This window comes from Indicator indicator, chromosome 5 (assembly GCF_027791375.1).
Source record: "Indicator indicator isolate 239-I01 chromosome 5, UM_Iind_1.1, whole genome shotgun sequence".
In the NCBI taxonomy this organism is placed as follows: domain Eukaryota; kingdom Metazoa; phylum Chordata; class Aves; order Piciformes; family Indicatoridae; genus Indicator; species Indicator indicator.
Genome location: NC_072014.1, coordinates 13386940 through 13399764, shown reverse-complemented (window position 1 = coordinate 13399764; position 12825 = coordinate 13386940). Strand labels below are relative to the sequence as shown.

The window sequence follows — 12825 nt, the reverse complement described above, 5'->3', positions numbered from 1 at the left end:
CAGGCTTGGGGAAGTGTGGCTGGAGAGCTGTCTGGCAGAAAGGGACCTGGGGGTTCTAATCCACAGGCAACCGAATATAAGCAAGCAGTGTGTCCAGGTGGCCAAGAAAGCCAATGGCATCCTGGCTTGTATCAGAAATGCTGTGTCCAGCAGGAGTAGGGAAGTGATTGTCCCCTTGTACTCAGTGCTAGTGAGGCCACACCTCGAGTATTGTGTCCAGTTTTGGGCACATCGATACAGAAGAGGTGTGGAGGTGCAGGAGTGAGTGCAGAGGAGGGCAACAAAGCTGGTGAAGGGCTGGAGAATAAATCTTATGAGAAACGACTGAGGGAGCTGAGGCTGTTTAGTTTGAAGAGGAGGCTGAGGAGAGACCTCATTGCTCTCTACATGTACCTGAAAGGATGTTGTAGAGATGCTGGTGCTGGTCTCTTCTCACAGGTGATTAGTGATAGAACAAGAGGGAATGGCCTCAAACTATGACTGGGTAGGTTTAGACTGGAAATTAGGAAGAAGTTTCTTGCACAAAGAGTGGTCAGGCATTGGAATAGGCTGCCCAGGGAGGTCGTTGAGTCACCAACCCTGGATGTGTTTAAAGGTTGTTTAGATGTGGTGCTTGGGGTAGGGAATCCCCTACTACTACCACCTTTCTTTTTTTCTTGTTTGTACTAGTCCTAAGTCATGGGATTGGCTGATAAGTCCTGGGTAGCTGTGTGCATGGGTATTCACCTCCGTCCTCGTTCATCTGGCCCCCTGTTTCAAGAGCCCCATACCTGTTGTGTGTGGGCAGCTGAGAAGATTGGGAGGGGACCCACCTGCTTCTCCTGCATCACCAGAGAGGGACCTGGCTCCATTCCTCCCCATCCCTTAGGTTTCTTCCTTTTTCCAGGAGACGAAAGGGCCTGGGATTCCCTGCTTCTTAGGGCTTATGTGTGAACTTTGTAGACTAGGGTTCTCAGTTGGACTTGGTGATCCTGAGGGTCTTTTCCAACTTCAATGCTGGTGTCCAAAAGGAGGGCTAGTCAAGGAGTCAGATCTGGGACCATATAGCAACCTAAGCATGAATCATACCCCTAGACCAAAGTCTCTCTCTCAGGCCATGACCTCTGCCAGGTCCCTGGGGATGTGGCACAGGGTGCTGATGGGGAAATGCTTGGCAACATGGTCCACAGCTCCTTAACCAGCTCCCCTTGAGGCTGCTTCCTCCCATTTCCACAGAACCTGGAAAATCTGCCCAGAGCCTGTGCCCCTCCTGCTCTGGGGCCACCACAGCCTGAGGATGGGGCATTGCAAGTTGCCTGTGCAGCCCTGTGTCTCCTGTCCCAGCTCATGCTTGCTGCCTGCTTTTCGTGGGAAGCAGGGCAGTGTTGAAGGCATCCAGTGCATCCCAGCAGAGACCCTTAGGCATGTTCTGCTCCACCAGGGCTGGTGACAGGGTCCATTGCCAAGCAGTAACACCTGGTGCTCCCTGTTTGCTGTGCAGCAGTACCACCCCAGCAGCCCAGTGCCCGGCAGACAGTGGGGGTGCCCTCACAGCTGCACGCCATGGCTCGTTGGTCTAGGGGTATGATTCTCGCTTAGGGTGCGAGAGGTCCCGGGTTCAACTCCCGGACGAGCCCTACTTTTGGGCATGCTGCCATCAAAGTCCTCGCTGGGTTGCTCTGCCCAGAAGCTGCATGCAGAAAAATATGTCCCAGTTCTGGTCCACAGTCACTCTCTCTGTTCACACCCTCTTGCCAACCCAGGTTCACTCAAGGACAACCTGTGCATACAAACCCAAGAACCCCTTCAGTCAGCAGGACCTGGGATGCAGGCAGCAACAGGGATTTTTCTGGGAGTGACAAGACAGACAGGTCAGAGGTGGTTTCAGGGGGATGTATCTCCGTGGGAGAGTGCTTGCTTTTGCATGTAAGAGGCCCTGAGTTTAACCCCCAGCATCTCTGTGTCCTTTTGTCTCCCCAGAGACCCTCCCTGCTGGCTGTGCTGCTGCCAGAGCCCTTGAAATCCTGTAGAAAAGCTCTGGGACTTCCTGTGGGTATGGCTGATTCCCAGCACCCAAAGGCTATAAAGAAGTGCCCACCACCCTTTCCCTGCTTGGGCACTGCAGCGTATGAGGTTGAGAATCATATCCCTATACCAATGAGCCAGGGTGCACAGATGCCCAGGCACCCCACCCTGTGCTGGGCACCAGGCTGCTGGAGGAGACACCACCGCACCGGGGCACTGGGTGCTGCTTTTTGGGGACAGGGCTTGCTGCCAGTCCCTCAGGAGCAGAGTGGGGCTGAGAGTGTATGTGGAGATGTGCCAGCTACCTGAGACTTCTGCTTCCCAGGAAGATGGGGTGTCCAAAGGGGACCCAGGGGCTTCTGAGCATGGGGCTGTGATGGCCGAGGGGTGAAGGCGTTGGACTCGAAATCCAATAGGGTTTCCCTGCGCAGGTTCGAATCCTGCTCACAGCGAGAGGTTTTACCTGCTGCCCAGGTGTCCGTGCCAGGCTTCCTGGAGTGCCCAAGCTGGCGGGACTTGGGAAGCAGCTGTCCCTACTATTGCAGAGTGCTAGTGATCCTCTTGCTGTGCCTTGGCCAGGAGCAGACTGTCCCATCCAGTAGCCACAGCATGGTGCTGGGCACAGCAGATATTTTTCTTCTCGTAGCACCACCTTCTTCTAGCAGTTAATGGGCCCTGGTGGGCAATTAGTGTGGAAGGCTGGCCCTGGCAAATAGGCAGCACCCTTGTCCCTGGAGCTGCTCCAGATGCAGAAGGGTCAGCACCACATTGTTTATCCAGGACCCTTTCTGACTCCTGTCCATAGATCGATGCAGTTAATGAGAAACCTCAGCTCAGGGAAGAGGCAACAGACTGGGTGCTGGGACAGGAAAGGACAGGCAAACACACAGGGTGTGAGGAGCTGAGTGTGGCAGCGTGGCGTGCAGGCTGATCCTGGAACCATGGCCAAGCTGGTGGAGTGCGTACCCAACTTCTCAGAGGGAAATAACAAGGAGGTGAGGGAGTGTGCAGAGGGGCTAGGTGGTGGGTGATACCAGGGTGCAAATGGGTGGGCTTTCCTGGTGGAGGGGCCATGCGGGCAGCACCTACTGCCAGACTCTGCCTTGTCTCCTTTGAAGTGCTGTGCAGCTTTCCTTGCCTGGATAATGCAAAAAATACCCAAAGGCAGCCCTGCTCCCTTTGACATCTCTGTGAGAAGCTGGGGCTCAGACCCCCTTCTCCCTACTGCCTGCAGGTTGCTGTAGTGCAAGAGCTTTGGGTGGTCTGGCATACCCCCTTAAAGAAACATCTCTTGTGGTTGTGACAACACATTCCATCCAAGTTAATGAGATCTGTGCTGGACATCAGCCCCAGGCTGAACTTTGTCCCTGACAGCGACAGAAGAATTCAGCAAAGTTGAAATTGCAATAAAACCACTGCTTTCCCCAGGGAACAGGCTCTGCAGAGCCAAATGTATCTTGAAACTGGCAGGGAATAATATCTTCAGAAACAGCAATTTGTGATGGTGCTCTCTGACGTGCGGCAGCAGCTGGACGTCTCTCCTTCACTCTGCAGTGGGTTTAGGGCTCACTGGGAGGCAGAGGTGTCCCAAACCCCCTGAAGTATGAGTTGGATGCTCACACCTTTGGATTCTGCATCCTTTGTAGACCAGGACTGCATCCACAGTGATCATAGGATTGTATCCAACCCCAGCAGGAAGTGGGAGGGCTGACAGAAGTTGTCCACCACCTTGCAAAGCTGTGGCTGTGGTGGGAGTCTGGCTGGCTCAGCCATCTCACCCCTCTCTGTTGCCTGGCAGGTGATTGATGCGGTAGGGCAGGCCATCTCTCGGACACCAGGCTGCGTGTTGCTGGATGTAGATGCTGGTGCCTCCACCAACCGCACTGTGTACACCTTTGTGGGGTCCCCTGAGGCTGTCATTGAAGGGGCACTGAGTGCGGCCCAAGTGGCTGGGCAGCTGATTGACATGAGCCGGCACACGGGTGAGCTTGGGGGTGGCGCAGGAGCTGATCTGGTGGGGAACATTCCTTGACTCTGGTGGGTAGTCAGCTTTGGGTGCACCTTGTGTGGTTGGAGCTAAAATCATCTGCTCATAGCGAAACAGATGGGATGGATGGTGGTGGAACTGTGCAAAGCTCTTTTTCACCCTCCTGATCCAGAGAGGACGAACCCCTCCTGTCCCTCAGCTGGGGTAGAAATTACTGCTTCAGACTCTACTTTGCTCAAGATGGCAGTGCCCAGTCTGCAAAGAAGACTTGGAAAATGCTGTCCTCCCTCCTTGTCTGCTTGCTTTCCCGAGCCCCTATCTTGTATCTTCCGTGTCACCAGGTGAACACCCTCGCATGGGGGCTCTGGATGTCTGCCCCTTTGTGCCGGTGATGAATGTCAGCATGGAGGAGTGTGTCACCTGTGCCAACATCTTTGGGCAGCGCTTGGCAGCAGAGCTAGGGGTGCCTGGTGAGTGAGTGCCAGGAACCTCTGCCATTATACTTCGCATGCTTTCAACTGTGGAGAATGTGCCCACCTTTTGCAAAAGCTTAACCAAATGGGTTTTGCTCCCCAGTGGACAAAACTAGACCTTGCTAGATGATGTGCCACGAGGCCCTGCCCAGTGGTGCTCACCACTGGCTCTGTCTTGCAGTTTACCTGTATGGAGAGGCAGCACGGAAAGAAAGCAGGAAAGCCCTGCCTGCCATCCGCACTGGGGAATATGAGGCACTCCCTGAGAAGGTGAGCCTGGCAGCACCTGGCTGGGCATCACAGGCAGGGAAGAGCTGAACTACACCTCCCCAGCTTCAGGGAGCATGCCAAGGGCTGACATAGTTCCTTCACAGCAAGAGGAGCTGATGAAATGCTTTGGGTGCTGCTGAACATGGAAGTGGTCGTGGCAGATGCTAGCTGGAGAGGGAGATGCTGTCTCTGGGAAGGTGTCTCATGCTGCTCAATAGTGCCAGCCCATGCACTCCTCTGTCTCCTTCCTAGCTTGCAAACCCAGAATGGGCTCCTGATTTTGGACCTCCAACATTTGTCCCCCGGTGGGGGGCCACAGTGACAGGTGCCCGGACCTTCCTTATTGCATACAATATCAACCTGCTGTGCACCAAGGAGCTGGCTCATCGCATCGCCCTCAACCTCCGTGAACAGGGTCGTGGTGCTGACCAGGTAGCCCCATGCCAGTGCCGTACTGGGAGCAGACCTGCTTGCCCTGTCAGCTCCTGGGTCATGCCTTACTGTGGTGGTTCTTGACAGCCTGGGCGCTTAAAGAAGGTGCAGGGCATTGGCTGGTATTTGGAGGAAGAGAATATAGCCCAAGTTTCGACAAACCTGCTGGACTTTGAGACCACTTCGCTTCATGCTGTCTATGAGGAAGTTTGCCGAGATGCAGAGGTGGGTGATGTGGGACAGCAAGCCATGCTTGCTTCAGCAGGAGCTGTGTAGAGGGTGTCTCTCCTACAAGTTTTTCTCCTGATCCCCAGGTCATACTCTACCTTATCTGACACTTAGCAAGGTCAGAGTGCTGGATGGCACAAACTCCCCCAAAGCTCAGCAACTTATTGCTAGCTCCCAGCTCCTCCACTGAAAGCTTTTCTATGAGCTCCCAGGTCCTGGGAAAGGGTGTGAACCACCAGGCTGGGGTGGTAGTGATGGCAGGGCAGGTGGCTCTGGGGACAGTCACATTTCTGACGTTCTTGGCAGGCACTGAACCTCCCTGTGGTGGGATCCCAGCTGGTGGGGCTTGTCCCCAAGAAGGCCATACTGGACACGGCTGAGTTTTACATAAAGAAGGAAAAACTCTTCATTCTGGAGGAGGAACAGAAGATTAGGCTGGTAAAGTGGCACCTCCTGGTACCAAGACAAGAGTTGGATCACGAGAGATACAACTCTCACCTTCCCAGCCTCCCAAAGTGGCACTGAGGAGAAATCAACAATAAAGTTGATTTATTGTTCTGAGGACTCTGAGAAGCTGAGGGAGCAGAAAGCTTATCCTGTGAAGACAGAATGCAGGCAACAGCTGCCCAGTTTGCCAATATGGAGGCCAGGAGGGGAAGGAGAAGTCCTGAGAGCTCAAGGGCAGAGCATGGTGTTATGGCCTTAGGACCAGCATAAGCTGGAAATGAGAGAGGCTCTGCTTTTCAGCTTGCAGGAGGGAGGGACTTTTCCACCCTATGGGACACGTGCCAGATAAGAGCAAGCTAATCATTTATCAGTGCACTTTCTAGTCATTTGTAGGTGGTTCCATGCCACTGCAAATCTGAGATGGAATGAGTTGGTGATGTTGGCTGTCCTCTCCCTGGGCGTTGGCCCAGACAACTCTGCCCTAGGACTGAATCACCAATGGTTAATTAAGAGCAAAGAATGAGGATGCAGGAGGACTTACTGTTACAGGGCTGACACAGTGGTGCTGCTCTTTGCAGGTGGTCAGCCGGCTGGGCCTGGATTCCTTGTCTCCATTTCACCCCCGTGAGCGCATCATCGAGTAAGGACCCCAGTCCTGGTTCTCATCATGGTGCCCATCCCTGTCCAGACAGGAGGATCCTGCTGCTTGTCTTGCACTCAGCTTGTTTTAGAGGTGGCATCTGCACCCAGAACATCTCTGCTGGGTGTTGTACTGGCATGGTGTGGTCCCTGCTTCAAAATGCTGGTGGTTGTGAAAATGGGGTGAGGGAACTCCAGGTCACTTGGACAGGCAATAGGAGCAGGCTTTGTGTCCAAAGTTGAGTGTGCACATGCTCTGCTTCATGCCCAGCCAAAATTTCACTCTCTCCAGCTCCCATACTACCCTCCAAGGACAGATGCTGTGATGCAATGCCTTGTGCAAAAGGCATGTCTATAGTGTGGGAAGAAAGGAAATCCATCCATGAAATGAGGACATGCACTTGAAGTCTTTGTTGTCCCACCCTGGGATGTGGTTGCAGGTTTACTTCTATCCCATCAAATGCTGTTTACACAAGTTCACCCTTATTAGTACAGAACAATCCCCCATTCCACCAGGATGTGCTCACCAGCTGTCTGTCTGTCCCCACTGGGCTCCTTGTCTTCTCCTTGATGCTCTCTCTGGGTTTTTTGGGCTAGCCACATTCTCAGCCACCTGCAGGGACAAGGGGTGGATGAAAACCTGCTGTAGAGTACAATGTCGGGTGAAAAGGGACAGGGTAGCCCTTGTGCTTGAGGTGTGTAGAACCACAGGACTGCTGTGCCACAGGTACCTGGTGCAGGCAGGAGAGGTGGATCAGGGGCTGGTGGCCAAGCCGTTGGGTGCCTTTGTGCAAGCAGTTGGTGGGAGATCTGCAGCTCCAGGAGGAGGCTCTGTGTCTGCAGCTGCAGCTGCCCTGGTAAGTGCTCCACACTGGGTGCTGGGGAGACCTCAGGGTGTGCTGAGCCCTCGAGAGGAACCAGCACAGTGGTAGTGGTGGGTGCTGAGCCCTGATGGCGGATTTACCCTGGTACTCCTGCAGGGAGCGGCGCTGGGCTGCATGGTGGGACTGATGAGCTATGGGAAGCGGCAGTTTGAGGAGCTGGACCCCATCATGAGGAAGCTGATCCCTCCGTTCCACCAGGCTATGGATGAGCTGGTGGCAATGGTGGATGCTGACTCCCGTGCCTTCAGCAGTTACATGGTGAGGTCCCACAGGTGACAGACATCCTGTGGGGAAGTGGGGAGCTTTCCAACCGGGAAGGGGCCTATTACTATGTCCTGGCATTCTTAGGAGCAGGGCTGTGACCTTGACCCAAGCCAGGGCCAAGGGAAGTGACATCACCTAAAAGAGGTTTGCAAGAGCATGGGAGATATTAAGTCTGTCTTGGCCCCTGATGGAATCTTGGAGTAAATAGCAACACTGTTATTTCTTTGCCTGCAGGAAGCTATGAAGTTGCCAAAAGGCACCCCTGAAGAGCGGGAGAGGTGAGGTGGGTTGTTGAGGACTTGCAAACTGGAGGAGCAAGACCACCCAGCATTCACCCCAAGGTTTTTCCCCCTCCCAGACGCACAGCTGCCATGCAACAGGGGCTGAAGACAGCTGTGAAGGTTCCCTGTGCCCTGGCAGAGAAGGTGAGTGGGCTCTGGCCTGCTCTGAAGGACCTTGCACGTCACTGCAACCTGGCCTGCAAATCTGACATCCAGGTACAGCCCTGGGGTCATGCATTGCCCTGAGTGGGTCTTTGGAGGCTGCTGGGCTTGCTGCTTTTCCCTGCAAGGTGCCTGATCATGTCCTGACCTCTGGGATGCATCTCTTCAGCTGTGATTCCCAGACTGGCCAGTGATGTTGGTCCACTAAATTACTGGCAGCTTGCAACCCTTGTAGGAGAGTTGACTTCCACCAGCTCTGTGTCTGTTCCCATCTGTGTGGCAAGGCCATGAATGGTTCCCAATGCTGGAGCCACATCCTGAAAATACTGGGTTTGGAAAGTGTTGTGTGCTGCTGGGTCAGATAGGGTGGGAGTCCTTAAGCATAAGGGTCTGCCCTACTGCAGGACCATATGGTGCTCTGGTTCAGTAGAAGAGCTTCTTGCAATCTTCTTTTCCTAGGTGGGAGCCAAAATGCTAGAAACAGCTGTGTTTGGAGCTTACTTCAATGTCATGATCAACCTCAAAGACATAACAGATGAGAAGTTCAAGCTTGGGGTAAGCAGGGGCTGTGCGTATGCCCAGCCCTGGGGGGTAAGGATGAGATGAGACAGAGGTGGAAATGAAGCCTTTGGGACTCCTCATGCCCCAGGTACACCCTCCCTTTGCCACCATCTGGATGCATGGGGTGAATGGGAGGTGACTCTTCTGTCCTGTGGAGTGGAGAATGATGCACCTTTTCCCTCTCTGTGCAGATGTCACAGAAGATCTCTGGGCTGCTGGAGGAGGCGAAGCAAGGCTCAACGCTTGTGCTGGCTCTGCTGGATAAGCGGATGGCCTGAGAAGGGCTTGAGGATGGGCTTGGGCCTCTGCAGCAGAAAATATAGCTGGGAAATATGCTTGTCCCTTGCCTGGGCTTCTTTGGTATCCATCTCAGGAGAGCTGCTCTGCTCAGGCAGACCCCAGTATTATGTCCCCTGCTGACCTTTCCATGGCCCAAGGGTGATTTTTTCTCTCTGGGGCTTGGACCCCAGTGTCCATCCCTGGGGTGGAATGTGCTGTCTGCACTGGAAGTGTCTGGAGCCACAGAGGGAATGGCAGGGGTCCCATGGCCCTGCTCTAATGGAGATCTCCATGCACGGGCACCTCCTGACTCTGCAGACCCCTGTGTGTTTGTGTCCAGCAAATTACTTTAGACATCTCCCTCTCTGCAGAGCTGGGGCAAGACCTGGTAGAGTGACTTTCTGTGAGGTCTTTTTGATGGTGCATGGTGAAACCAGCCCATTGCATTGTCTACTGGCCCAGGAAAGGAGCACTTCCAAATGTAGGGCAGTATCAAGAGTATCAGCAGAAAGATGGGGATGGGAGAGGAAAAGATCTGCCCCCTCCTCATAGACCCTCTGAGAGGAAGAGCTGAGCATCGAGGCAACCAGATCTGCTTTCTGGTGGTGATAAACTGATATTACCTCCTGCACTCATCTGTGACAGCAGCACCCTGAGCAGTGTCACAGGGTGTCAGCAGCTGGCCCCTGAGCCACACTGTCCCACAGCAGTGCTTGAGGGAAGGTGACACCCATCCTGTGAAAGCTTATCCCCCAACACTGCACCTATGTTGTAAGCACTGAGCCAGGGTTCAAAATCACATGCTGGCTCATGGACAACCTTCCATCCACTAGGATCCCCAGGTCCTTTTCCCCTTCACTGCTCTCTGACAGGTCAGTCCCCAACCTATGCTAGTCCATGGGGTCGTTCTTTCCCACGTGCAAGACTCTACACTTGCCCTGGTTGAATTTAATTAAATTTCTCCCTGCCCAGCTCTCCAGCCTGTCTGAGTCTCCCTGCATGGCAGCACAACCTTCTGGTGTGTCAGACACTCCACCAGTTTGGTGTCATTAGCAAACTTGCTGACAGTGCACTCAGTGCTCTCCTCCAGGTCGTTGATGAATGTATGAACTGGCCCCAGTACTGACCTCTGAGGGACTCCACTAGATACAGGCCTCCAACTAGACTCTGTCCTGTTGACCACAACTCTCTGACTCATCCCATCATTTGGCTCTGGGAGTGGAACCACCACTCTCAGTCTTCTATTTTTATCAGCCCTGTGGGACCTTTGTGCTGACTGGGAGCGGTATGTTGACATTTCTCATGGGTGACAGCTGTGGTGCAGGGAGTGGTGTAGCTGGTTCCACCTATGAGCAGTCACCTCATTGTATACCCCCCTTGCTTGGGCAGGGCTTTGGTATTTAGTGGGTGCCTGCCACCCTGGGAGAGCTGTGCCAGAGCCGGTGGTGCTTTCAGAGGGCATTGACAGTATCATCTCTACTGGGAGCCTTCCTGCAGGTTTGGTGAGCAAAAGGCAGCAGTGTCTGGTGGGATTCAGCGTGGCTTTGGAGCTTTGGGACAGTGGGAGCATGGGCACCTGTGGGTCAGTGCACCATTCCCATGGATTGCACCAAGACATGGTGTCCCTAGCCCCTTGTGCTCCACAAGGATGTAGCCTGCATACTCAGGCTCATCCAGTCAATTATTTCCAGTAATGATGGAAATAATGTGCCTGGGCTATGGGAATTCAGAGGTTGGAACAGCTGCTCCTGGAGTCAGCCCTGTCACCTAAAGGTATGGGGTGCCTGTTGGAGTCTTTGAGGGGGTGACATTTCTGGTGAAGGAGGCACAGTCTCCATGCCTGGGGCAGTGAAGTTGGGTCCTGGCTGCTGGCAGGTCAACGATGACAGGAGGTGCCATGAGGGAGCCACTTTCAGTGCCTGTCCTTCCTTTGCAGCTTGAGGGTCACAAAGGATGCAGAACAACAAAGGTGAGAGGCCATGAGGCTGGCCAGGACTGTGAGTACCACACAGCCATCAGAGATACCCAGTACAATTGCCACGGGCATGCAGAGGCATAACTTGTGTACCAAAATGGGGTGGGACACCATTTCTGAAGAGAGGGTAGACTGGGAGGGGTCCTTTGGGTGTATGAGTACACCAGATCCTTGCCTTGTCTGTCTGGCCCTCATCACTAACAGAAACCTTCTTCCTAGACACGTCTGGAGGGAGGCCACAACCATACCTAGCTGTTTGCCCACCTGCCCCTCCAGGATACTGTGGTCCCAGCATTCTACCAGATACCCACCACAACAACCCTCCTGGCCCCTGCCCACCAGGGCAGCATCCACATGGGCACCCCCATCAGGGACAACCAGGAAACCATAACTGCAATCAGAAGCACAAGAAGAAGCACTCCAAGAAGCATGGAGATAAGGTAAGAGTGAGGTGGCAATGGACCCTTCCAAATCTCTGTTGTGGTCCTTTGGACCCCTCACAGCATCCAGCCTGGGCAGCTGAGCCTTCTCTCTACAAGTTTGCAGCTCAGTGACTATTTTTAGACGTTGAAACTCCCGTTTGGCTAATCAATAGGGAAACGTGAGTCACTTCAAGTGAGTCTTTTAAATGCTATCCAAGAAATACCTTGAAGCCATTCAGAACAGTGACAGAGCTCAGGGTGCACAACGTGGTGCATTAAATCCCAGGACTTTGTCCTTCTCAGCTGAAAGTCAGTTGTCTCTCTGTAAGGGATATTCATTCAGTGTTGTGCAGCAAAGGAGCAGTTCTGTTCCCTCTTAAAAAAAAAAAACTACAACGATAACAAAACCAAACCAACAAACAAAAAACCCAACCAACCCTCCAAACAAACAAACACACACCACCACCCCAACCCCTCCTTCCCCAAAGCAAAATGGAGTCCCATCCTTAGAGGTGTTCAAACAATGTGTAGACATGGCATTCTGGGACATGGTTTATTGGGCAGGGTTGTGTTGGGTTCATGGTTGGACTTGATGATCTCAGAGATCTTTTCCAACCTTAATGAATCTATGATTCTGTGGTTCCTGAGGCCTCAACATTAACTAATTACCACCTTGCAATCCAGTCACTGTGGAGACCTGAGGGCACAATTTTTGATGATAGGCAAAACACTTGGGGAGTCTGCAGCCACCACTGCTGCACAATCAGCCTCAACCCAGCTGGGCACCAGGAACAGATACCCACCCCAGGACTGTTAACATCTATCAGAAATGGTGTGAGAGAGAGTTGTTTCTGTGCTATTCTAAAGTAATTTTTATCTCCTGCAGCACTCCAGCAGCTCAAGCAGCAGTTCTGACTCTGACTGAAGATGACATCTTCCTACCTTCATGACAGGGAAGCGATGAAATATGAAGCAGAGTGTTCCATAGGATCCACCTGCTTCTTGCTCCCCACTTTCCTTTCCTCTTTCTCAGAGAGGGGTGTTTTGCCTGCTAAGTGCTTTTTCTCATTTTAAGCTTGTCAATTCTGTGACCTAGAATCACTGTGAGATGAGGGGTAGCAGCTCCATCCTCTTTTTGGGAGAGTCCATTGGAAGGTATCCCCAAGGTAGGAGCATGGTGAGCATCATGTGCTGGTTTGCAATCTGCTGCTGTCCATGTCATCTTCTCTGTATAATAAAGGCAGCTGCTCATTTGGATCCTATTGCATGTGGAAGTTCTTAAATTTTGCATTAGCTTTCCCAGCTGCAGCAGAAGGGCTGCTGAAGGAATGTTACACCTTTCCCCTTGCTGCAGTATATGCATTTTCATCCTCCACGCCAGGGTAATAATCAACATGAAAAAGGAGAGAGCTCTCTTTCTGAAGCCCCTGAGCCATGGGACTGCTGCATGCTTGCTAGGAAAGATGAAAAGTCTGGAATTGCTTTACCCACAACAGTTTTAACACAGGGCTGCCTTT

General features: G+C 53.0%; 1 protein-coding gene and 2 non-coding genes across 3 annotated transcripts; all 3 read left to right on the top strand.

Moving 5' to 3' along the window:
* The first annotated feature begins 1544 nt into the window (after positions 1 to 1544).
* On the top strand, positions 1545 to 1616 carry TRNAP-AGG (transfer RNA proline (anticodon AGG)). The gene has a single exon. It is a non-coding gene; the product is annotated as a tRNA-Pro (tRNA).
* A 758-nt stretch (positions 1617 to 2374) lies between these two features.
* TRNAS-CGA (transfer RNA serine (anticodon CGA)) lies at positions 2375 to 2456 on the top strand. The gene has a single exon. It is a non-coding gene; the product is annotated as a tRNA-Ser (tRNA).
* Positions 2457 to 2945: 489 nt separating this feature from the next.
* On the top strand, positions 2946 to 8910 carry FTCD (formimidoyltransferase cyclodeaminase). The gene is made up of 14 exons (XM_054381298.1): positions 2946 to 2999; positions 3803 to 3986; positions 4333 to 4461; positions 4646 to 4734; positions 4987 to 5166; positions 5254 to 5391; positions 5701 to 5832; positions 6420 to 6481; positions 7208 to 7337; positions 7461 to 7622; positions 7863 to 7906; positions 7987 to 8125; positions 8531 to 8626; positions 8824 to 8910. The coding sequence occupies exons 1-14, from the start codon at positions 2946 to 2948 to the stop codon at positions 8908 to 8910; spliced, it is 1626 nt and encodes a 541-aa protein (XP_054237273.1).
* Positions 8911 to 12825: the final 3915 nt, after the last annotated feature.

Bases quoted from the DNA above. Each gene is read 5' to 3' on its own strand.
- FTCD (XM_054381298.1), top strand. From the start codon at position 2,946: ATGGCCAAGCTGGTGGAGTGCGTACCCAACTTCTCAGAGGGAAATAAC. The intron at 5,833-6,419 runs GTAAAGTGGCAC...TGCTCTTTGCAG, and splicing joins AGGAACAGAAGATTAGGCTG to GTGGTCAGCCGGCTGGGCCT. The intron at 7,907-7,986 runs GTGAGGTGGGTT...TCCCCCTCCCAG, and splicing joins ACCCCTGAAGAGCGGGAGAG to ACGCACAGCTGCCATGCAAC.